At 42.7% G+C, this 26,844-nt stretch overlaps 1 protein-coding gene across 1 annotated transcript in view; it reads left to right on the plus strand.

The window, feature by feature from the left end:
- Window positions 1-26,844, plus strand: part of slc9a7 (solute carrier family 9 member 7) — a 152,597-nt gene extending 125,753 nt beyond the window's left edge. The window contains exons 15-16 of the mRNA XM_034180614.1: window positions 16,166-16,271; window positions 25,942-26,844. Of these exons, the coding sequence (XP_034036505.1) occupies window positions 16,166-16,271; window positions 25,942-26,205 (370 nt within the window). The 3' untranslated portion in view covers window positions 26,206-26,844. The remainder of the gene's footprint in view (window positions 1-16,165; window positions 16,272-25,941) is intronic.

A 26,844-nucleotide genomic window follows, 5' to 3' on the forward strand; every position in this document is an offset into this window, starting at 1 on the left:
TACCTGTCAGTCCTGTCGTGTTGTCTGTGTAAATAAACGTTATCCATTCTTGCTGCTCAAACGGCAAGCCAGGGGCAAATCCATGTGGGAAGGGAGCATGGGTGGGGGGTGGGGCTCTCCACAACAGCCCTAAATTAAAGGTCCACTTTTGATGACATTTTTTTCATACCATTACTAATACTACTTAATAATAATAATGATAATAAAAATAATAAAACTATTTTCAGCAACTGAAATGTTTAGAAAGAATTTAAATGTTAGAAAAAAATGTAATAGTTACATTTCTTAACAATGTAGGTAAGAGACTAAGTTTTACAGTAACAGTGCTGTCAACATTTAAAGATGAGGTAACTGTGGCAACACTGCTAACACTGATAAACTAACATGAACCACAATAACATTTAAAAACCCCAAAACTGCAAACTCCCATGGCGCATTCCAGCATTGTTCACTGTTGTTGGTTAATATCCCTAATTTCTCCAAAAATATTAGTCCTGTCAACTTTCCATTTTCACAGCATGCATCCTTAACCCAAAATACATAAACATACCAAACGGCAAATGTCAGCTCTCCCCAGTTTCTCCGTGATCAAAGCCATATGCACGCACTCACACACAGGCCACTTGGCTATTATAATATAGATAGCTTAGCGTCATCATATTCTCTGTCATTATCTCGATCCTATTTATGTGCCATATGACAGATCAGCTGTTGCTATAAAATGTTTGTCCCGCTTATTTCAGCTGCAAAAACACATTGGTGTAAGTGTAGCACCTTATTCTTGATGTCTGTTCACCTTGCAGCACACTCTGCTGTGCTGAATTATTGTTTCCCCAGTTGGCTGATTGTGTTGCTGCTTCGGAACATCTGTGTGTGTGTTTGTGTGACAGTGAAGAATATTTTTTTCCACTAGCGGCACATGACAGACTCATCAGAATGGAGGAGAGATAAACATATGACATAAGGCCTTGGAGCAAGCAGGGTTCGTGGTGTATTTTTGTAAACTTGTCTTTGTGTTTGGGGCAACAGAATGTGCTCTTGAATGTTATGAAACCAGCACTCAGAGTGTGCATACCTCTGCCAAACACTCCTCTGGTTATATCTTTTGATATTTTCATGTTATCTTTCTTTTTCAATGTGAGCGGGTTATTCTTGTGATAGCTTATTTATATCCCCGTTGCACTAGAGCACGAATGAGCCCGAATGCTGTACGAATGAGGATTCGAACAACAGTCATGCAAATTCAGGCTGCACTCGAACACCTCGTACAGCATTCTTACAGCAGTCAGCACATTCGTGCACAAGAGCACATGCACTCCACATTCGTGTTGTGCTCATGTTGGAAAACACGAGCGCAATTCTTTTTCTCCAACCTCCTTTCTTGTTATACTTCCCAGAACATCTTCATTCCACCACCAAGTCTTCTGGTCTTTCTTCCACTATCCAGATGTCACACCTAGCACCTTCCTAGCTGTCTCCCTCACCACATCTGCAGTCCTTTTCCAATTGTCCTATATCACTTCACCTCCATCCAGTGGTGTCCCACCTCCTCCCTGAACTTCACACAACAGTCTTGCTTCTTCAGCTTCCACCATCTGATCCTTTGACTTCTCACTCGCTTCCTCTTCTACACCTCTAAAGTCATCCTACAGACCACCATCCAATGCTGCCTTGCTGCACTCTGCTCTGCCACCAGCTTACAGTTCTCCATTTCTTTTAGGTTGCATCTTCTACAAAGAATGTAGTCCACCTGTGTGCCCCTTCCTCCTCTCTTATGTCACCCTGTGCTCCTCTTTTTCTTAAAGTGTTTACCATCACCATTTCCATCCTTTTTGCAAAATCTACGACCATCTGCCCTACATCACTCTTTTCCTTGACACCATATCTACCCATTACATCCTCGTCACCTCTGTTCCCTTCACCAGCATGCCCACTGAAATCTACTCCAATCACCACTTTGTCATGCTTGGGTATGCTGCCCACCATCTTATCGAAGTCACTCCAGAAATCTTCTTTCTCCTTCATCTCACAACCTGTGGGGGATATACACTTATGGCATTTATCATTGTCCCTTCAATTTCCAACTTCACACTCATCACCCTGTCAGACATTGGTTTAACCTCTAGCAGACTCTTAACATAGTCATCCTTTAAAATTACCCTAACACCATTTCTCATCCCGTCCACACCATGATACAACTTGAAACTACCTCAGATGCTTCTGGCCTTACTTCCCGTCCACAAGGTCTCTTTACTTACATTTTACTTTATTTAGAAAGTTTAAATGTTATTCCAAGTGGGCCACAAGTGATAATTACCAAAATTATTTAGAATTTTTAATCATCAGGATAATTGTGAAGAACTGTGCCAAAAAAATAACACATCATGGGTATAATATGCAGCCTGTGTTTATTTCATAAGAATAAAGTTGGTTTTATCTGGGTATCTTGCTTCATGTTGAACAGTTATCAGAAAAAACTAAGCAACATTGGGTTGCCAAGAAACAAGATACGGGCAGCCATCTTTAAAGATGCCCCCCATTGACCTATTTTTACCATGTTTATTTAGGTAAACTTTTGATATGTTATAGAGCAGGTTTTTCTGGTCGATATCCCACTAACATAAATTCTGTTGGAATTTTTTTCAATGTGTCTCCTCTCATCATATCAGCCAAAGCCCTCCCTTTACCAGTCATACTGCCAACATTCAAAGTCCAGACTTCCACTCTTCTAACCTTTCTCCTCTCCTGCTGTCTTTGGACAAATTCTCCTGTACAGGTGCATCTTAAAAAAATCGAATATCATGAAAAAGTTTATTTTTTGTTGGGTGTTTCAGAAGGTTAGATACTCCAGACTGAAATGATACAAGTAGTGTCTGTGTTTGGTTTTGGTTTTCTTGAGAATTACAAACTCACCATTTACTTGGGTTTTTTTTATCTGGGTGGGGGGTCAACTTCACTGGGCTCAGGCACATTATATAGGCCAGAATTAATCTTTTGTGTGGATACAATGAATTATTTTACTAAAAATAAAATGAAAACCATGCTCCTGCTACAAGCAACTGCTGAATTTGAAACAACAAAAAAGTTGTATAATTTCTGACAGTACTTGAACGCAGCGTCAACAGGAGCCATCACCTCCTGCGTGCACTTATTATTTTTTATTAAATATAACAATATGAGTGTAGGAATGGTAGTCCAACCCTTATGTACATGTGGCAACAGGTAGATGATTCAGATGATTATATGAGAGCTGTTCTGGAAGGCAGAATTCACGTTGTGGATTAGTGGCAGCTGGTGGAAATAACCGCACATGGGGAGTCAATGCGCGATGTTCACACGGACTGATCAGTTTGCTGCTCTCATATATTCTCTACATCTTTACACTTACTTATATTTATTATCCCTTTTGACAGTTTTCTGTTTAAATCTATATGGCTTAGTAACGTAATACAACAAAATAGCAACCACCACGGCAAACCCGCATTTTATTTTATTTTATTTATTTTTTAATTGGAGCAAGATTGACCGTGCAGCGTGTTGTCAGTCTGAACCAGATAGTGAGGATTCTGATGAGGCGATGTCCCTCTTTTGTTCTGAACGAGGAACCAGAGCCAGGTGGATCACCGATGTGCGCACAGATCTCCACAATGGGTCGGATCACGCACTTCGTTTTGCAGTTTTCTCCAGGGCTCAGGTGCTATGAGCCCCATTTCAGCGCCGGTCCTGGAATGCAGAGATGCAGACACACGCGCTATCAGCAGTGACTCCACGGCACGTTTCATTTAAAGCGTGTAGATCAACGTTAGCCTCGGTTTATTTTGTTCTTCTTTTGTTCCTTTTGCACTATTCAGTGATAAAGCTCTTCGAACCTTTTCTCATGACTTGACTTTTTTTTTTACTTTTTTCCCTTCGTTCAGGAATTGTCGAATGGCCGTGGGACCGGCCATAACCTCAATAGCCCCGAAGGAAAAGTTAGAGAGTTTGTTTTTTGAGTAAGAAACCTCAAGCAGATCAGACGCAGAGGGGTGAGCCACTGCTTAGGTCATTCTAACAGTAACACGTCAAATAACCAAAGTACAAACAATCATCAAAAAATGCTAAGCAAATTCAACAGTCCAATTGTACGTTATTTTAAGTGTCCCTTTTAGCATCCTTAACGCAGGAGTCATGGATAAGTATGCAGCTGGTTCTTCGACCACGGGTCTAGCAGGTGACACCAAAACTGTACACCTGCCCAGTGACAACAGCACCTCAGAACAGAGAGAGGGAGAGCAGAATCACTCGGCCTGGAACTAACTGCACATACAGTATTGTTCAGAATAATAGTAGTGCTATGTGACTAAAAAGATTAATCCAGGTTTTGAGTATATTTCTTATTGTTACATGGGAAACAAGGTACCAGTAGATTCAGTAGATTCTCACAAATCCAACAAGACCAAGCATTCATGATATGCACACTCTTAAGGCTATGAAATTGGGCCATTAGTTAAAAAAAGTAGAAAAGGGGATGTTCACAATAATAGTAGCATCTGCTGTTGACACTGCAAAGTCAAAACTATTATGTTCAAACTGCTTTTTTAGCAATCCTGTGAATCACTAAACTAGTATTTATTTGTATAACCACAGTTTTTCATGATTTCTTCAGATCTGCGAGGCATTAATTTTGTTGGTTTGGAACCAAGATTTTGCTCGTTTACTAGTGTGCTTGGGGTCATTGTCTTGTTGAAACACCCATTTCAAAGGCATGCCCTCTTCAGCATAAGGCAACATGACCTCTTCAAGTATTTTGACATATCCAAACTGATCCGTGGTACCTGGTATGCGATATATAGTCCCAACACCATAGTAGGAGAAACATGCCCATATCGTGATGCTTGCACGACCATGCTTCACTGTCTTCACTATGAACTGTGGCTTGAATTCAGAGTTTGGGGGTTGTCTCACAAACTGTCTGCAGCCCTTGGACCCAAAAAGAACAATTTTACTCATCAGTCCACAAAATATTCCTCCATTTCTCTTTAGGCCAGTTGTGTTCTTTGGCAAATTGTAACCTCTTCTGCATGTCTTTTATTTAACAGAGGGACTTTGTGGGGGATTCTTGCAAATACATTAGCTTCACACAGGCGTCTTCTAACTGTCACAGCACTTACAGGTAACTCCAGACTGTCTTTGATCATCCTGGAGCTGATCAGTGGGTGAGCCTTTGCCATTCTGGTTATTCTTCTATCCATTTTGATGGTTGTTTTCCGTTTTCTTCCACGCGTCTGGTTTTTTGTCCATTTTAAAGCATTGGAGATCATTGTAGATGAACAGCCTATAATTTTTTGCACCTGCGTATAAGTTTTCCTCTCTCCAATCAACTTTTTAATCAAAGTACACTGTTCTTCTGAACCATGTCTTGAACATCCCATTTTCCTCAGGCTTTCAAAGAGAAAAGCATGTTCAACAGGTGCTGGCTTCATCCTTAAATAGGGGACACCTGATTCACACCTGTTTGTTCCACAAAATTGACGAACACACTTACTGAATGCCACACTACTATTATTGTGAACACCCCCTTTTCTGCTTTTTCTTTTTAATAATAGCCCAATTTCATAGCCTTAAGTGTGCATATCATGAATGCTTGGTCTTGTTGGATTTGTGAGAATCTACTGAATCTACTGGTACCTTGTTTCCCATGTAACAATAAGAAATATACTCAAAACCTGGATTAATCTTTTTAGTCATATAGCACTACTATTATTCCGAACACTACTGTAAAGCACTAATTCCCAGCAGTAAACCAATAGAATAACAGAGAGGATACTACGGTGGTCACTGGCAATTGGCCCTTTGTTTCAGTAACCCAGAATTTAGATATGAGGCTGAGACCCACTTCATCGTTGGCACATATTAACAAAAGGGAAAATATGGTTAGGTACAACACAAATGTGGTAGTCATGCAAAACAGAAGATAAACGGGTCTTTAATCTGGATGTGAATGACTCCAGAGAATCAGACTGTTTTATCTCAGCAGACAGATTGTTCCACAGAACAGCTGGGCAATAAGGGAAAGCACTGTGGCCTACTGTTTTCTTTTTATGCTTAAGAAGAAACAGTAATCCTGCATCCTGAGAATGCAGAAGACAGGCCGGTACATAAGGTTTAATTTGGGCAGCCAGATAGGGAGGTGCTAGTTCATGAAGGATTTTGTATGTTAATAACAAAACCTTAAAATCTGACCTTGCTGGGACCTTGCTAGTCAAAGTTCCAGCACACTGGTGTCCAAGACATTCCAGAAAGGGCCAAGAGGGTGCAGGTTTTCTTTGCAGCAACTGTCTCTAGCAGTTGATTTCCCTGATTAAAGCCCCTTTCACACCCGGGCTGCTCCCGGTTGCGTTGTGTGTCGTCATGACAACGCCACGTGGAAACAACCTAGTGCCGAGACAATGCAGCTCAGCACCACAACAGCGCGAGGGACGCAAAGGACAAAGCAAATCGGACGCCAAAAATTAAACATGCTTAATTTTTGTTTGCGTCCTGTGCATGATGCAGAATTAAGTGGTTTCAGCGCAAGTCAGAGCAACAGGACGGTACTCGGCGTGACTGGAAGCCACAGACTCACAAGACAACGTTACCCGACGCCAATTTATGATTCCTACTGTGTTCCATTGTTCCCGCAGTATAAATAACACAGGATTGTTTTTATACCGTGTACACAATGCAGTAAAAACTACACGCTCAAAAAAGAGCACAGAAAAAAAATGCTGATTGAAGCTTCTCACTCTTCTCTCACAAAAGTGTTGAAATAAAATCCATAAGTCCTGCTCACAGACTGATCGCCAGAGACAGGACATGTCTACATCCAGTAAAAAGTCCGGACATCTCCAGTCCACTCACGGACGGTTCATTCACGCGCACACATGTGAACAATTAAAAGAAAGGAAAAAAAACTGTCTGGCTGCAGGCAGTTTCTCACTCTTCCCCCAAACTCTCTCATCACTGTGTTTAAAAAAAAAAAAAAGACATAAGTCCTGCTCACAGACTAATTGCCAGAGACAGGACATGTCCACATCAAGTATAACTCCAGACATCTCCACATTTACTCACGGACGGTTCGTCCGCGCGCACATCTCGCAGTTACAGGAAGAAAGATAAACTATAACAGAACTCAGAGCGCAGCCCTGCACAAGAACAAATATAAACTAGAAGTGAAATCAGAGTGCACAGTTTGGCTCTGTCTGTGCAGAGAACCTGCAGGCTGCATCCTCACCTCCTCTCTGCCCCCTGCTGCGTGCACCTGATGCAGATATTCCTGCATCGTCATGGCGCCACAGGAAGCAACTCAAAGCAGGTCCGGTGTGAAAGCGGCTTAACATCAATTTGTGCAGATGAGTTTGTCAGTGAAATCACCTGCTGGTGTTAGACTGCTGACTGGACAATGGTCCAGAAGACACTCGATGACACCATCCACAATGAGGGTAACCCACAGAAGGTCATTGCTAAAAGGGTTGGATGTTCACAAGTGCTGTAATATAGCATATTTATGGAAAGCTGATTGGACAAGAGAAGTGTGATTGGGAAAATATGCATAAGGATCAGGGATGGCTGCAACCATCAAGCAAAGTCTATTCAAGAACTTGAGTGTCAAGCCACTTCTGAACCAGTGACAATGTCGGAAGCATCTTACCTGGGCTAAGGACAAAAAGAATTGGACTGTTGTTCATCGGTGCAAAGTTCTGTTTTTAGATGAAAGTAGATTTTGAATTTCATTTGGAAATCAAGGCCCCAGAGTCTGGAGAAAGAGTGGAGAGGCACAGAATCTGAGTTGCTTGAAGTCCCTTTTGAAGTTTCCACAGTCAGTGATGATTTGGGATGAAATGTCATCTTGTGGTGTTGGTCCACTGCATTTTATCAAGCCCAAAACCAACACAGCTGTCTACCAGGAGATTTTAGAACAACACCTCTGAACTTATTTACAAGACATTTTGCGAAGGTTAGCATGGTGACGTCACTTCCTGGTGTAGGTACTTGCTAACACCTTTGTTTTTGATATGTAAAAGCTAGTGAGAAATAAACACTTCTAAAACTAAAAATGCTGTTTCTGTAACCTGATAACACATCTAGAGTCATTTACAAGACATTTTGCAGATGTTAGCTTGCACGCTAACTTTTGCTAACTTCCTAGAGAGTTAAATTTGTCTGAATACCTGCAGGATGATCTACAAATATTCCTTGATTTGCACAACATGAACAAATAATAAATAATGATTTGATTTGAACATGTACAAATTGTACGCAAGATAGTAGGATCTTAATAATTAATTAAACAAGTGCATATTATAAAGAACATGATGCTCATATGGCCAAGGGTATTTTAGCATTGCATTATTTTATTAAATTGACACTAATTACATTCATTTTGCCCCATCCAAATGTTTTGATGGTTGACTGATTTGTACCAACTAATGTTGGGTGCTAATCTGTTTCCTGAAAATGTTTGTTTCTTATTGTGCATGTGAGTGTGGATGCATTGTGTATATTGTATAATATAGGTAGTTGCACAGGAAAAGAGAGAGAAGGGTGGATGATGTAGAGAGAGTAAATCAGGAAGTGCAAGAGATTAGTAAGTGTGAAGTGAGTAAACATTAGTAAGCATGAAGTGAGGGCAGCTATGAAGAGTGGAAAAGCAGTAGATCCAGATAGCATTCCAGTGGAGGTGTGGATATGTCTAGGAGAGATGGCAGAAGAGTTTTGTACCAGTTTGTTTAATAAAATCTTGGAAAGTGGGATCATGTCTGAGAAGTGGAGATGAAGAGTACTGACAGGGACTAGCAGGAGAGAGCATATCTCACCCGTGTTGGCCTCTCTTCATTGGCTTCCTGTTAATTCTAGAATAGAATTTAAAATTCTTCTTCTTACTTATAAGGTTTTGAATAATCAGGTCCCATCTTATCTTAGGGACCTCGTAGTACCATATTACCCCATTAGAGCGCTTCGCTCTCAGACTGCGGGCTTACTTGTGGTTTCTAGGGTTTGTAAGAGTAGAATGGGAGGCAGAGCCTTCAGCTTTCAGGCTCCTCTCCTGTGGAACCAGCTCCCAATTCAGATCAGGGAGACAGATACCCTCTCTACTTTTAAGATTAGGCTTAAAACTTTCCTTTTCGCTAAGGCTTATAGTTAGGGCTGGATCGGGTGACCCTGGACCATCCCTTGGTTATGTTGCTTTAGACGTAGACTGTGGGGGGTTCCCATGATGCACTGTTTCTTTCTTTTTTTGCTCCGTATGCATCACTCTGCATTTAATCATTAGTGATCGATCTCTGCCCCCCTTCTCGGCATGTCTTTTTCCTGGTTCTTTCCCTCAGCCCCAACCAGTCTCAGCAGAAGACTGCCCCTCCCTGAGCCTGGTTCTGCTGGAGGTTTCTTCCTGTTAAAAGGGAGTTTTTCCTTCCCACTGTGGCCAAGTGCTTGCTCATAGGGGGTCGTTTTGACCGTTGGGGTTTTTCATGGTTATTGTATGGCCTTGCCTTGCAATATGGAGCGCCTTGGGGCAACTGTTTGTTGTGATTTGGCGCTATATAAGAAAAAAGTTGATTGATTGATTGATTGAAGTGTGCCGGTTCTTATTTTTAAGAACATGGGTGATGTGCAGAGCTGCAGTAACTACAGAGGCAGAAAGTTGCCAGCCACAGCATGAAGTTATGGGAAAGAGTAGTAGAAGCTAGGCTTAGAAAACAGATGAAGATCTGTGAGTATGATTTCATGTCAAGAAAGAGCACTACAGATGCAATGTTTACTCTGAGAAGACTGATGGAGAGGTATAGAGAAGGCCAGAAAGAGTTACATTGTGTGATGTGGATTTGGAGAAAGCTTGTGATGGGGTGCAAGAGAAGAGTTGTGGTGTTGCATGAGGAAGTCTGGAGTGGTAGATGGGTATGTGGGTGTAGTGCAGGACATGTACAAGGATAGCATGACAGCGGTGAGATGTGCAGTAGGAACGACAGAGTCCTTTCTTGTTCACAATGGTGATGAACAGGTTGACTGATGACAGGAGTCTCCATGGACTATGATGTTTGCAGATGACATTGTGATCTGTAGTGAGAGTAGATAGCAGGTGAATCTAGCCTGGAAAGATGGAGATATGCTCTGGAGAGCAGGGGAATGAAAGTCAGTAAGAGGAAGACTGAAATGTGTTTGAATGAGAGGGAGCCCAGTGGAATAGTGCAGTTACAAGGAGTAGAAGTGGTGAAAGTAGATGAGTTTAAATACATGGAGTCAATTGTTCAAAGTAATGGAGAGTGTGGTAGAGAGGTGAAGAAGAGTGCAGGCAGAGTGAAGTGGGTGGAGAAAGGTGGCAGGAGTGATTTGTGACCGAAGAATATTTGCAAGAGTGAAGGGGAAAATTTACAAGACAGTAGTGAGACCAGCTATGCTGTACGGCTTAGAGACAGTGGCACTAATGAAAAGACAAGAGGCAGAGCTGGAGGTGGTAGAGCTGAAGATGTTGCTATTTTCTTTGGGCGTAATGAGAATGGACAAGATTAGGAATTAATATATCAAAGGGACAGATCAGGTGGGACACTTTGGAGACAAAGTTAGAGAGATGAGATTGAGATGGTTTGGACATGTGCAGAGGAGGGACCCAGGATATATAGGGAAAAGGATGCTGAGGATGAAGTCACAAGGCATTAGGAGAAGAGGGAGGCCAAAGAGGAGGTTTATGGATGTGCTGAGGGAGGACTTGCAGGTGGTTGGTGTGACAGAGGAAGATACAGAGGACAGGGTGAGATGGAAATGAATGATCTGCTGTGGCGACAACTAACAGGAGCAGCCGAAAGAAGTTGTTGTTGCACAGGACTAATCAAAAACTGCAGACAGTAATATATGAACAAAGGACAGTACAGACTGTTTCACTGGTTACTGTATGCAGACTGTGTGAGATCTGTCAGACTGTAATAGAGACAGTTCTTTGTGCAGGGTTGAGGTGGATTGTTGTAATTGCACCGGCCTTCTTTGACATCATGTGAGATAAATGTACTGAGTGAGGTATGGCCTGTGTATAATTGGCAGACACTTCTAACTGCATGCTGCAGAGTTTTTGGTCTTGTGAGCAGCAGCTGCCAGACCACACAGTGATGCACTCTGTACACACTCAGATGCTTGTGTGAACACAAGCGCTGGTATGAAATAATAGTTCCTCCACTAGTATGTGCCTCAGGTTTGGGGGAGGGGTCTGGTTAAAACTACAGAGTGTTTTAGGATGTATGCTTTTTGTTTGCATGGTATTGAAACACATCACTTAGAAGGACATTGCACTTTTAAATGAGGTCTCACTTGAACAGACTCACTCTGATGATGGTGTGTTTCCATTCAAGCCGTTAAACCAGTATGTATATCTGGGTTTGAATTTTACTTATGCTACCTGCTTGTGTCCTTGCTTCCTCTGCATTGTCTGAGTCTATGCACCTGTAAAAATGGGTACTGCCCTTGGCTGGGAAAGTAACACTTGTCGGACTGGTGTCCTCCACAGTGGTTGCTGTACTTTGTCATCCACTTCATGCCATGCAGTAACCAACTCCTTTTTCAAGTTTGTATTAACAGGAATCCTTATTTTTGTTTGTCCGGTTATTTATGGCCTCTGAAATGCAGGGGTTATGTATACAACATGGCTGTAATTCCAAAATGTTGATTGCGGTATTTTTGTCAAACTTCCTGAACCGTAAAAATCACTGTCCATATACCTCTGGTCTTCACTGTGTTTATACACATGCCACTTTAATGTACTTGGCAGAGCTTTGAACATTGCAGACAGCTATTTTGTGAGTGACAGCTACTTTTTCCACTGTACATGGTGCTGCTGTTGAGAGCCACGCTTTGCTGTGTAGCTGTTGGTGGTTAAAAAAAAGTCTTCTCACTCCAGTCAACATATCTTTTAAAAAAATGATATGCCAGATTATAAATCAATACTTCCAACTCTTTAAAAGCCAACTGAAAAGCAGAGTTTTCCCACATTGAAACGTAGAAGCCGGTGTCGCAGACCGAGCGGTCCCCCTAAAAATCGGTCCCCCGATGGCGCGGTTCACAGATTATATCACCTTGTTTCTGCTTCAAACTGCACACCAGTCATCATCTGTCTCAGCAACAGGTATCTGAAGTTTTTGTACAACAATTATTTCCACATAAATTCTGTTATGTGTCGACGCGGGTTGAGGAGCGGACCTGCGTCTGACAGAACCCAGCGGTAAAAATAACCAAAAGGCGGTTCCCAACAGAAACAATTTATTTTTCACCTGTGCTTACAAATGTAAAACATAAAAAGCGTCCCTCTGGTGGAGTGATAAGTGGCACGTTCTCCAGCGCCCGCAAGGATTAAAGCCCGGCGCTCCTGGACTCACTACCACCGCCAAACACCCCCCAGGTGGACACGACGAACCGATTCTCTGTGGAGCAAAGAGAAGGTGAGGTGAGTCAGCAGATATAATTCTATCTTTCGCATAACACACGCTATCAGCAACACACTCAGGTCAATGTTTCTCTTTAACTTTATACAAATGAGCAGCCTCTCACAACAAGTGGAGGATCACTTATCCAACAAGCCACCGCAGTGAGAAGCAAGCTACACAATTCTCTTCACAATCTCAGTTTACTGTGTAACAAAACACCAAGATACTATCAACAATTACTTAATCACTTAATTACCTTTAGCGTGTGCTGACAGCATGTGTCCTCACCCTTCCCTGCTTCACGGGCTCGATATGTCAAACCCAGGCGCGGTCCTCAGCGTCTCACAAACGAACGTCACAAGGTCGAGTTCCCGGCAGTTCTGCTCAAATCACACATGACTTATATGCAGAACGCCATCCAATTATCTGCTTCAGCTGCAAGTCTTCAAGGCCGCACGTGAGCCCCTGCCACAGGTGTTCCACATGACGCTAATAAGGGCGAGGACTCTTCAGCCAGCACCCTCTCCACAGACAAATCAGCCCTCATGCCACCTGGAGAGCAAAGAAAAGAAAAGAACACCAAAACAGCCAGCCACGCCTCCCCCCAACACACAACAAATTCAGCATTATTTAATCATAAAAGGTTGTGGGGAGCGATCAGAGCGCCACGGCTAAACGAGCTGCTAGCTGATCCCTTCATTGTGCATCAGACATTTCAGAGCATCACAGAATTTTGCCTCGTTTCTGCTTAAAACTTACTTTAAAATGATTTAAGAGGTTTTACCTTTATCATCTGATGGTTAATAAATCCCATTAATCCATTTGATTGCTTTGGGTAAAGAGACTCCATCGCAGACGTGCTGCTGTGGTCTGAAATGATGCATGCCCAGATACAAAAGATGGACCGATTTTTTTTTTTTTTTTTTGGGGGGGGCGGACCATTTGGTCTGTGACACCAGTTGACTTGTTCACTGTGGTGCACAGCTGCCATGAATAACAAAATGACTTCAGCCTGCTCACAGAGTTTTACAGAGATGTAAACCAGGGCTGGACTGGGCTAAAATTCAGCCCTGGACTTTTTGGTCCAGACTGGTCCACCACTGCAATCCGCGTACAGATACTGTGCCAACGCGCATCCCGTTGAAGTACATATAAACACACAAGCCCTGAATAACACTAATGTACTGAACGATATCCGTTAGACCCGTAGGTGCAACAGGAAATGGGGTGGAGGGGGGTGTTTTCATTTATGTGAAAGGCTAAACATTCATATGAATAACTGTTTATCCACACGATGCTGGCACGCTCCTGCTATCATTGCCACCACTGCCAATCTCCCCCTGCTCCTGTGCCACCTCCATGGCAGCAGGAGCTTCGCTGTATGTGGCCCTTGATGTCAACAGTGAAGGCAGAGAGTCTCCATAATACAGTTGTTTTAATCTGTCATCTAGTCAAGCACAGTGAAACTACAAGTAAAATTAAAAACAAAGGTATAAACAGGGTAAAAAGCAAAGTTACATACTATGCCAGTATGCTAGCCATACAAAAGGGAAAATAAGTGCGTCTTAAGTCTGGACTTGAAAGTACAAAATCTGACTGTTTTATTGATGCAGGGAGATCATTCCACAGAACGGGCATGATAAGAGAAAGCTCTGTGACCCACAGACTTTTTATTCACCCTAGGGACCCAAAGTACTCCTGCACCCTGAGAACGCAAAGCCTGGGCCTGTACTGCTCAGACCTGGCTAGCTTCTCTTGTAACATTAATATAACTTGTGAATAGACATTTCTTTGCCAAACAGAACTTCACACTGAGGCACTAAACAAAAATAAAACAGAAATAAAATTTGGAGGGGTCCTGCTGGCTGCGCTGGGGGAGTCTTGGGTGTTGGGGAAGCCTGGTGTCCTTCCTGGCCCGGGGGATTGGGTCTCGCCTCTTGTCTGGGAGCTGGGCCACGCCCTCTTATGGCTCGATGGTCCCTGCCTGCACTTTGGGTTTGGTTGCAGTGCCTCCTTTGCTCCCCCATCCCCGCTGCCACTCGGTCCTCCTTTTAGGGGCCATGGTCCGGGTGGTGTGGTACTGCCACAGTGGCTCTGGGGGCTGCCCTTCCGCTGGTTTCTCCTGGGGCCCTGCGTCTTGGACCCATTTCCGTCGTTGCGTGCAGTTGGCCGCGTAGCTTCTGACGTGTCAGAGTGGTCATATCATATGGTAAGGTTCTGTACTTTTGTCTTGGCCCAACACACCAGCCACGGTAGTGATCAGATATTTAGCTGTGATCTGGGTCTCTGTGTGTGGATGGTTGTGTGTTTGTGGCTGTGACCACAATTCGATTATTAGTGTTCTCAAGGGGATCAAGACTCTGGTGTTCTAGATTAGGGTATGGATGCTCACTAATTAGACAACAGACTGTTGGTGTCAGTTTGTTCATGTGTGGTTGTTTGTCCTGGTATGTTGTATGGTTGGGGCCCGTCTCCTCAGTGTCTCACTTCACAGTTATTGCCTTCATCACTTGTCTTTCGTTCTTGTCTGTCTTCGTGTTGTTTTGGTGGTCGGCCCTTCCCGATAGAAGTTGTCGGTTGGCTTTGAGTAGGATGTTGTAGGCTGATCGGGAAGGACGGATGGGGGTCACACACACACCACGTTCACTCACACACTACATACCTTCTGTCTTGCAAGAATAAACTGCATATATGTGTATTAATGTTAATAAATGGTTCTGTCAGTGTAGCATTTACCATTACTGTATATGCAGACATATGGGGGGGAACACAGTCACAAAACGGTGTGTATTGACTTTGTATTTTGTATAAACTATGTAATTAGTGACCAAAGCAAAACATCAACATACCACGCTGATCGAGGCAGGGAAACAGGTGTGTGAGAAAACCTCTGGGGATTTTACTTTTACTTTCTCCCCATTCAGTACTTTAATGTCTCCTATAATCCTCCTGGTGGTACCCTGCGCTTCCCAGAATGCATCACGGTGCCAGCAGAGTTCCAGAGTCTCACAGGACATGTAAACAATGGCTAGCGAGGATGTGGATGGCGTTCATCCAGCGAGTTCACAGGCGATTGTGATGATGGAACGTTCTCCCAAGTTGAGAGCGTTATCTAGAGGAGGTGTAGCACCTGTGATGGACTTCTGCCGTGCCCCATTGCTGTCTTGTTGTTCATACTTTACGAGGTTTGTTTACATTGTGCCCTGAACTGGAACTCTGCTGAAACTGACCTCTTGCATGAGTCACGGACCGCGAGATGGCGCGAGATTCACAACTGCAAAACAGTGAATTGCTCATCATTAAAGGTGATTGGATGAGAGAGGTGAGGGTCCTGGGCCTCTGTAGCCTATCATAGGGCCACAGTTGGGTTAATATTTTGACAGACAGGTCACTGGGACTATGCTGTGTCTGTAGGCTGCAGCTGAGGGCTGGTGCATGTCTCTCTCTCTGGGCCAGGAGAGTTGTTATGACAAGATGCAGCAAAAAAAAAAAAAAAAAAAGGCCAGTCATCGGTCCCATTATTGATGGGCCCACCAGGAAAAATCCTGGTACTCTCAATGGACAATCCACCCCTGATGTAAACTCCAACATATCCTGCTATTAGATGTTCTTGACATTATTAAAGTTGAAACGTATCGAGTGTTTACAGTTTATGCAGAGAATGATTTTATTTCATATTCTCTGTGCTGTAATCATACTGATTTTAAAGCCACATTTTGTTCTCCTTAATGACTGTCCAGTTATCTGAAGCCCATCCTGACACACAGTGGCCCACCTCTCACCTCTACACTACCCAGCTACTGTGGACCATTGGCAAGTTGTCTGACCAGCCCCAGGGCATACGAGGTGAGTGTGTACATGCACAAAATATACAGTCTGTGGCAGGAAGAGCGGAAAGAATTTTGATCTGGATTGCAGACCACAGGGGCATTACTCAGTTCTCTGTGCTGGTACTTGCAAGGGTCATTCTCAGTGGTATTCAGTGCCAGCTGCATGCTGTTCTGTGATCAGAGCAAGTACTCCGAGAAGGCAATCGTGAATATCAACAAGACTTCTTTGTAATCTACAAGGGTTTCTGAAAAGATTCTGTTGATCTTGCTATTTTGTAGGATGTCCTGACAATTCATGGGAAGCCTACTAAGTTCTTGGACGTGATAGCCAGGCTGTACATGTGTACTGTGAGTGCTGTACAAAGTAGAGGAGGACTCTGACTTCTTCTGATTTCTGTGTCTGTCAGGGATGCCATACTTGTTTGAAGACTAGGTTACCTCTATCATGTCTCTGGGAGCTGGGTTGAAGGACAGCTGGAAGGACACTGAACAGAGATGTGTGATGATATCTTTGCAGGAAGACAAAGGTTTAGATTTCTAGTACTTCCTATATTTCTTTATGGAATCCTGGATGCTTGTCATTCTCTCAGGTCTCCGTGAGCAGTCTTTGAGAACTGCTGGAATGACACATCTGGATGATCTGTGGTGCACAGTCTAAAGCACGTGTTTTTTTTGTGTGGCTAATGATGCGGTGGTAAATCTAAGCACAAGCCACAAAGGGATTGTATTTTGTCAGTTATTTATGACTGTGTTTTTGGCGTAACATGCCATAAATGAGGTGTCATCTTTCAGGGTAGAGTATGCTTGATTCTGACACTTTGCTATTTACAGCCACAAATAAGTAAAATAGTTGGGATGACATGGAAAATGTAAGAACAAAATGAAAGCGCAGTGATCCTTAAATTTACTTTGAATTTTATTTCAGTGCAGAGAGTATGAACCAAGGATATTTCATATTTTGTATGTTCATCTTCATTTCATTGAATATACATCCATTCCTGTAACACATTCCAAAAAAAGTGGCGATGTCATGCCACACTACTTGCCTTTTATTTATCACCGGGGGCAGCAACACATAAAACAGCAGAAAGCGAAGCGAAGAAGAAGCCTGGTAGTGTTAGCATAGCATAAATAACTTTTCCGTTCTTAACCAGCATAGACCCCGTTCCATTCTGGGCATGCTTACCAATGATGCATCGCACAGCATTATTTTGTTAGGGAACCTGCTGCAGACAAAAGCCAAAGCAGAAACATTCAAAATATCTTTTTAAAATGCTGTAAACATCTCTGTTTTGATGCCCCACACACGTTAAGCAATTCTTTGGATGAAGCAACATTTGCTTGCTACAAGGAGAAGCTGAAGGCAATTGATACCAGTGTTTCTTATGATGTAAAAGCTTGTGACTGGAGTTTCGACATTATTTTTTGTCATAAAAATATTTAAAGTTTTGAAAGCGATGAGTTTTGCAGACAGTGTTCAATTTTGTATTCCCAACAGAGATTACCATCTTAAATAAGTGTGAAAAATAAAAATCGGCACTTTTTGTTATGTGTTGTAAGTCGCATATTGCATCACGGAAGCGTCGACCCGACCTCATTACCTCATCGCATTATCAACCCACAACCACCATTGAAGTCTGTGGATTGAAATCACTTCATCCAATGTTTTCAATAAACTGTTGTGTATATTGTCGGTTATTTAGATGAAATTCGATGTTCATGATTCACCGGTACCCTGTTGGCCGATATCTCTAAAGCTATTAGAACACACTAAATCTTTTCAAAATTTTTGATCACAATGGGTGAAGAGAAAAAAAAAATCTATAAAATAGGTTTCCGCAAAATGCAATGGTAAATGGTGGGACAAATTGCCAAATTTCACCGTTTTCAGAGCTCACAGTCGAAATAATATTGTATCTTATGTTACTTTACTTAATTCAGCATTATCCACCAAAAACACTTACCTGAGATAAAATGCTCAGAGCACACTTTGTAATGCCATTTGCTCGGGTCAGTGTTGACATTTTGCTCCATTGATCTGAGCAAACCACAATCCACATCGCTAGCATGAAAGCTCCTGCATCCTTTCTCCTTGATATGTAATGATTGTCGGAATGCCAAAAAATCTTAGTGATCTCTTGCCTGCATTTCCACGATTTGTACACCCAAACACCATGCATTCATTAACCATTGTTTCGTTGAGCCATAACCTGCCCTTTATGGCTTGCCAGTGCTTGCTCTGTGTTTGTGTTTTCTGCCCTACAATATGGAGGCGCTATGTCTTCTTGGGTAGCCACACCCAAAATGAAAGGGGCATATCCCGCCTACTCAGGCATGTTGATTTGTTTTTAATCTTGCAACGTTAACATTCCTGCGTCAGTCTCATAGCGACCTTTGAACTTTTATGAGAGGTTGAAGACATGGAAGTAGCAGTGAAACAAGTTAAATGAATTCATAATGTTAACATGGAGCCATCAACCAATTCATAGTTATTTAGATTGATTCTGGGGTCCTTTATTGATGTAGTTGTATCTGTTAATTTGTGACCCTGCTCTGACAGTGTTTTCATGTGTTACTGATTCTACAATAATTAACTGTATATCTTCTTCTTCTTTGTCTTTCGCTGTTCCCGTTAGGGGTCACCACAGCAGTTCAATCGTTTCCATCTCACCCGGTCCTCTGTATCTTACCTCTGTCACACCAACCACCTGCATGTCCTCTCTCAGCACATCCATGAACTCCTCTTTGGTCTCCCTCTTCTCCTGCCTGGTGGCTCCATCCTCAGCATCCTTCTCCCTATATACCTGGGTCCCTCCTCTGCACATGTCCAAACCATCTCAATCTCGCCTCTCTGACTTTGTCTCCAAACCGTCCCACCTGAGCTGTCCCTCTGATATGTTCATTCCTAATCTTGTCCATTCTTGTCTCTCCCAAAGAGAACCTCAACATCTTCCGCTCTGCCACCTCCAGCTCTGCCTCCTGTCTTTTTGTTAGTGCCACTGTCTGTAAACCATACAACATAGCTGGTCTCACTACTGTTTTGTAAACTTTCCCCTTCACCCTTGCTGATATTCTTCAGTCACAAATCACTCCTGCCACCTTTCTCCACCCACTCCACTCTGCCTGCACTCTCTTCTTCACCTCTCTACCACACTCTCCATTACTTTGAACAGTTGACCCCAAATATTTAAACTCATCTACTTCACCACTTCTACTCCTTGTAACTGCACTATTCCACTGGGCTCCCTCTCATTCACACACATGTACTCAGTCTTGCTTCTACTGACTTTCATTCCCCTTCTCTCCAAAGCATATCTCCACTTCTCCAGACTAGACTCAACTTGCTCTCTACTCTCACTACAGATCACAATGTCATCTGCAAACATCATAGTCCATGGGGACTCCTGTCTGATCTCATCTGTCAACCTGTCCATCACCACTGCAAACAAGAAAGGACTCAGAGCTGATCCTTGGTGTAATTCCACCTCCACCTTGAATGAGTCTGTCATTCTGACTGCGCATCTCACCGCTGTCACACTATTCTTGTACATGTCCTGCACTACCCTAACATACATGAAATGTTGAAAAATTTTTAAACACAAAGTGTGATTTGTGTGTGTTTCTGTTGGGGACTTCAAAATTCAGGAGCTATAAAGACACAGTTATAGTTCTGTGCCAGACTTTACGCCTCCAGAAGACCTTTTGTGAATGCTGACAATGAATTGTAATATTGTAGATTTTTTCTTTCTCTCTTCTTCTGACTGGGTAAGAATGGGCATTCAAGAAGCCTTTTTGTATTCATGGGTTGCCCAAGGCTCTTTTCAATGCCATCACAGTGATGATCATTGTTCTGAGAGTCACTGTGCTCTGATATTTTCCACAGAAAAGCGCCCATTGATGGGACTGTAATGTTTTTCTTTTTGTTTAATGAAAATTGAGTAAGGTGTAACTTCTGAATACTAGTTGTTGAGTTGAAAGACCTTTTTTTAATCACCAAAAGGCTGTTTCTCCGCTCCCAGATGTGTCTCTGTGCTAGCTGCAAAGGTCTGCCTGGTGAGCCTTGACTTTTAAGTGGTTGTACACAAAATCCAGACTGTCCAGTGCTCTGGGTTATCAAATTGGTGGACAGTGTTTGGATTAAGCTCCTCTTTTTCTTTTCTACTTGTAGTGGTAATAAGTCCTACACAAGCCTTGATGCATATTGGGATGGTACTTATCCCGGCTGCCATAGTGTGAACAAGGTCAGAGTCTATGACTTCCCCTGGACTGGATACCAGTCCATTGCAGGTTACTTCCCTGAGCCAAGGCCCTCAGTTGTGATATGGTCTGGGTCTGAAACAGAATAATCTGGAGCTCAATGCCCTCAAGACAGTGGAGATGGTTAATGACTTCAGGAAGAACCCAGTCCCGGCCAACTCCATCACCCTGTGACTCCCCAGTTGCCATTGTAGAGTCCTTCCGCTGCCTGGGGATCTCCATCACCCAGCATCTCAAGTGGGAGCTGAACATTGGCGCTCTCACCAAGAGAGCAGAACAGAGGATGTACTTTCTACAGCAGTTAAGGAAGTTCAACCTGCCAAAAACAGTGATGGTGAAATTCTACACTGCCATTTTTGAGTCCATCATCTCCTCCTCCATCACCATTTGATGTCCTGCTGCCACTGCTAAGGACAGGAGAGGGCTGCAGTGTATCATCCACACAGTAGAGAAGGTGATCAACTGCAATTTGCCATCCCGACACGACCTGAACACCTTCATGGGCCTGAGGCAAGCAATGAAGATAGTGGCCGATCCCTCTCACCCAGGACCAGTGGTGGACACAGCTAACCGAAACGTTGGCTGTGATAACCACTAATCTGCTAACTGAAAAGTTAACTTTTGTAATGCTAAACTGATGAACGATAAAAAAAAAAATTTAGCAGAGGTTACAGCTAACCATTAACTTTTAGTATTGACTCAGTACACTGTCAGCTACTGACAAGCCAGTTTCGAGTTTAAGCACTGCAGGGGCTTTTAAGTAAATTCATTGATCTCTTCTGCCACTGTGTTGTATATGAAATGTAAATGACACTTTTTTTGCAGCAGCCGCCCCACCCTCTTCTGCAAAACACACAACAGACAGGAACTAACATGTATGATTTTAGAGTTTACATGTTTTTGACTGTTAAGCTTTACTCACTGTGCCAGCAAAAAATATTGGCGCACTGAAAGTTAGCAGAACTAAATTTAGTGGAAGCTAATTGGTACGCTGATGGTTTTCAATAGGGATGCACCGATATCAGTTGTTCCTTGCTTTTTGAATGTAACTGCTACCAATATCATTAGCTCCGCCAAGGAGGTTATGTTTTTGGTCGCATCTGTCTGTTTGTCAGCAGGATAACTCAAAAGGTTTTGAATGGATTTTGATGAAATTTTGTGGAGTGGTTGGAAATGACAAGAGGAACAAGTGATTCAGTTTTAGTGGTGGTCCGGATCACGATCCAGATCCAGGAATTTTTTAAAGGATTCTTCACCATTGCGGGATAGGGGGAATTTTGACATTCTAGTTTCTAACTCCACAAAAACAAGGCAGAAAGGCTTGGAAAAAAATTAGGGTGTAACATAGTCAAATGTTCTATCAAACAACAAAGTTTGGTGATGATCGGATCCAGATTCCAGATCTGGTGATCCAGAATATGCAAAAATATAGGGAAAATAGAAAATGTCAGTGTGAAGTGACAAATAAAGCTAGAGATGCACAACTAACACCAAATTGTAGCTGAATCTGTACTGATTCAGTAAGGTGTCATCAGATTTGATGTAGCTTCAAATGTTATGGAGCTAGATCCAGAAGAAAACCGCCATTACCGAAAAATAACTTTTGAACTAATAAAGACATAAAAGTGATTCCAAGTTCTAGTGGTATGTTTTCATGGTCAAGGATGTCAAATATAAAGGAAAGAAAAGTGTATCATAGTTTTGTTTGTAACAGAGTTTTTGAATAGATCACTGTGCCAAGGAGGCAATCTCTTTAGGGTCAGTGACCCTATGGCCTTGTTTAGAGAAGTGTTTCATGAATGTTAAAAAAATTCATATATTTGCAGTTTAGTTGTCTCTTATTTGTTTTTGTCTATAAGCACATGCAATATCAATATCAGTGCTCAGATGACAGTAGCTTCTGGGAAAGGTGCAAGTTGCAATAAACTGTGATGCCAAGCGCTAAGGATACATGCTATCCAGTCACAGCAGATGAAACTTTTTTTTTTTACTACTGAGCAAACCTCATTGTTAGACTTTTTTAGGTTCAGTGATTCCACGGCGTGTAGATGTTATGGCGTCAGTGACCCCATGGCCTTGGCGGAGGTTTGCACTCTCTGAGTGCTTCTAGTTAGCTTTGTTTTTATTTGCAAACATTTCACTTAAATCATGTAACATCACTTTTTTGACTACAAGTTGTCCTTTAACTTAACTGTGTGTTTGTTAACAAACATGAACACTGCCGAACATCTCCACTGAAATGTAACTGTACATTCTGACTACAGATGAATTCTTTGATGAAGTCTTGTACAATTTTGGCATGATAAATTTAAAGGAAACTGCACCTAAAACCAAAGTTCTTGTATTGATGTCTCCTGATTCTCTTCTCTAAGATGTCAGCAAGCACAGCTACTACTTTGTCATGGTGTCATCTGTATCTGCCCTGGGTCAGAGCGGTCTTTCATCCTGTCAGGATGTATTCCATGGTTCCATTTTGGCCCTTATTTCTGCCTGGACTGTGGTTCTTCTCTCCAAAGGTTGGCTTTTCCCACCTTTGGAAGTGGAGACATTCCCAGTGTTGCCTTCCCATACAAGGTGCTCCAATGATGTCCTTGAGTTTGAGGTTCCCTTCTGCTTGGGTCAATGATGCTCAGGCCTCCCACTTTCATCCTAACCTGGCTTTTACTCCAGCTTCCCCAATATTGTCGTCTCTTGAGTCCCTGAAGTTCATAGCAACCCTACACTTTGCTACTCTGCACTTCAACCATGTTTCCCTTTTGCGACAACTGCGGGAGACAATAAAGCAGAAGTGATGTGGAATGCTCTGACAAGGTGTTCTGTTCTACCAGGACATGCTCTGTCCACACGTCGGTCATCACAATGGCTGCCATTCATGAATGTGCCTTCAAACTTGTTCCACACCAACCTTCATCAGGCTGTGGTAGATAAGGTGGTTACTCTTGAAAGGTGGAGATGAACCAGTTGTCTGTTTGGGTGTTCATCCAGAATGCTAATGCAGTGTGGTGGATACAGTGAGACATGGCACGAGAGCATGCGTCCATACCTGACTTAACCTACATGAAGCCTACCATCACTTTATGGACATGATGCCAGTTGATAAGTTTTATTATTTTGTGTGTGTGTGTGTGTGTTTATGTATATATTAACCTTCAAGCACAATACTGTATGTTTCAATACAGAATGAATGGCATGGGGGGCATACCCTGCACAGGCACATATTCTGAACTGTAAGGACATGGTGGACCTCTCTGGCCTTATCGGCTATATTTTTGACAACCTTCATTTTCACGTATCTGCTCCAAAAGTTACATTTTTACAAAATCAGTTTTGATGAAAATTTGCTCACTGGTTTGAGAGGGGGTTTTAATTGTGTGTGTGCGTGTGCAATTACAATGCCCTGCTGCCACCACGAGCGTGCAGGGTAACAGCTTTCTAATCCCTCATGGTTTCATTTGAATTTTATTTCCCCTGATCGTTCTTTAATCCATTTGTCTGAGTAGTCCTCCTGTTGTCCCCCAGGGCAGGCGCTGTGTATTGAATCTCTGAGGCAATGAAGCATGAGAACAATTCATGCTGCATCCATTATTTGTGTGCGCTTTAGTTCAAGTGGCTGACTTTTAGCATTGATTATTCCACTTCATAACCACCAGTTACGTCCATCAGTATTTGGACATCAGCAATGTCACATGTTAGAGTTTAAAGAGCTAGGAGGAGGTCAAAGTGCACACTTTCAATATGTACAACTAAATTGGGTAAACTGTGAAAAAAAATTCTCGATTGCTGCTTTGACTCAACCACCACGTAGATCGGTGCCTCAAAAAGTTAAAGATAGATTTTCCCAGTGTTGCCAACATCAGCAGCAGATTTCATTGCTCTCCCCTGTTCTCAGGGTGGTGTTGATCAGTGAAATGACCTGGTAGAGTCTGTGCTTACAATGCCGCTCTGCACACACTGTGCCTGTACTGAAACCACAGGAGTAGAGGGTGTTCTAAAGACTAGCTATTCTGACGTTTCTCACCACTCATATACTTTCTGTAATCCATTACATGTGACTGTGGCCTCCAGTGCCCTTTGATTTGTGAGCTCACCAATGCTTTTGCATTTTATTTTATTATGGTAAATGGACTCCATTTATAGCGCTTTTCCATCTACACCAGACGCTCAAAGCACTTTACAATAATGCCTCACATTCACCCCGATGTGAGGGTGCTGCCACACAAGGTGCTCACTACACACCAGGAGCAACTAGGGATTAAGGACCTTACCCAAGGGCCGTTAGTGATTTTCCAGTCAGGCGGGATTTGAACCAAGCATCCTCATCTTCTCAAGCCCAAAGGTTAACCACTAGACCATCAACCTCCCCTATTATGGGGGAGGGATAAGCAGTACAGACTGTTTAATGTTGCTTAAGATGGAACCGAAAACATGTCCTCCATCCCTTTTTAAGATCTGGAAGGGTAAAGACTTTATATACTCGTGTTGGAGAAGATTTACTGTCCTGCAACAGGGTAATGTTCAGAAATTCTATGCTGCATGGAATTATAAACCTGTAATATTAACAACACAGGGTGCCACTGATCTGAGTTTTGTATTTGTACTGTTGACCCATGTTAGAATTTCCTTATGTGAGAATTAAACAACGAAAATCCATGCATTATACGCTTTGAATGCACGACGCGGAGTCTAAAAAGTACCCTTTAGCGACTGAGTGGGGGCATTTTTAACCCCGGGCTTACACTTTTGTGAGCCATTTGTCTGATTTTAATCTGAAAAAGTTTCCTACCATGAATTTGTCAGTCTATTTGTCTTGCATTTGTTCATAGATTTTTGCAAGGATCCAAACTTGTGCAGGGTCACTTATCACCCCCCGGAAGATCTATGACATTTTTGACCATTGTAGTTTCAGGTGGGTATTGTAATTTGCCAAACACAGACTCGGACCACAGACCTAGAATAGCAAGATTTACAGCTGCACAAGCATTGAGACTGATTCTTGATGCCCAGAGTGAGGATCAAAAGGATGATGGACAGATGTATTAGAGAGAGAAATAAATATGAAGAACCCTAAAACAATCATTTATATAGAAGTATTCCAGTTTCAATGGGTCATAAATAACCCTACTTGGTCTATATTAGTCACTGAAATGGCTTGGTCCGCTTGGGGGTTAAACATCAATTAAAAAACAAAGACAGACAGACAACACTTTGAATATAAATAGCCCTTAACTAATGCTGCAAGTCTTTTTGTCAATTTTTGTCATTCAAACTCTAATATACTAAGGAAAAACTGCTAAAATGGACTCTTTGCCACTGTCCAATTATTTATGGATTTATGTTTTGTCTCATTTACTGATGCGCTTTAAGTCTGTTTCTTTCTCCTTGTATTTTTGTGTGTTTACGTCCCTCTCCTAATGTGGATGTGTTTCCAGACCCAAGAGCAGCTGAGGGACCATGACCCTGACGTCATTCAGAGCGAGGGCGACCTGACCTTTACATTTGGTGATGCCACCATCACAGCAAACGGCGCATCTGGCAGTGCTGCAGATGAGACTGGGGACTCAGGCTGGAGCGCCAATGGAAAAAGGAGTGGCAGCACATCCGAGGAAGTACTGGAGCGTGAATTTGACCTCCGAGAGCAGGAGCTGCTGAGCCGTGGCACACGACTGGTTTTCCCCATGGAGGATCACGTTTGACCATCTCTTCCCTCCCCTCCCCCCGTCTGCCTCCCTTACCTGACTCCGCCCCAGCCTGCCTTGCTCTCAGCTGGCCACACCTCGTTGGCACAGTGTCCATTGTCCAGAGGTGCTGTGAGTTGTGGGACCAAAGTTTGAGTGTTTCTGTTTAGGCTCCAGAAGACATGCACTCTAACGCATCACGAGAGGAACCTTCCATGGTATCATACTGTGATTTTTGTTTTTGATTTCCTCTGCTTCAACAGCAGGGAGGCACTTATGCAGGATGTGACAAAATATCCAGAATATGAGCTACTTTGTTCAGTTGTAACGGGAAAAAAAACATATCAGCCTGGTAGATCCAGGTGCGGTTTGATCTTTTTGTGTTCAGATGATCATGACTGAGGAAACGCTGCATGGCTTTTTTTTGTTTTGTTTTGCAACATTTCGCACCATCTGGATGTTGGGAGGAGGCTGCACGACCCAAACACAGTCAGTCACATTCTGAACGCGTCACATCCATAGTTGAGCGAAAACAGTGTTAACACTGAGGAGGTCATGACTTTGAGGAGCGTAAAGAACCCTGAATTTCTAACGCTCAGCTGCTGCCATCAACAAATTCGCTGAAGAATGCAAGTGTATAAATAGCTACAATACTGA

The sequence above is a fragment of the Thalassophryne amazonica genome, chromosome 10 (genome assembly GCF_902500255.1).
Source record: "Thalassophryne amazonica chromosome 10, fThaAma1.1, whole genome shotgun sequence".
Classification (NCBI taxonomy): domain Eukaryota; kingdom Metazoa; phylum Chordata; class Actinopteri; order Batrachoidiformes; family Batrachoididae; genus Thalassophryne; species Thalassophryne amazonica.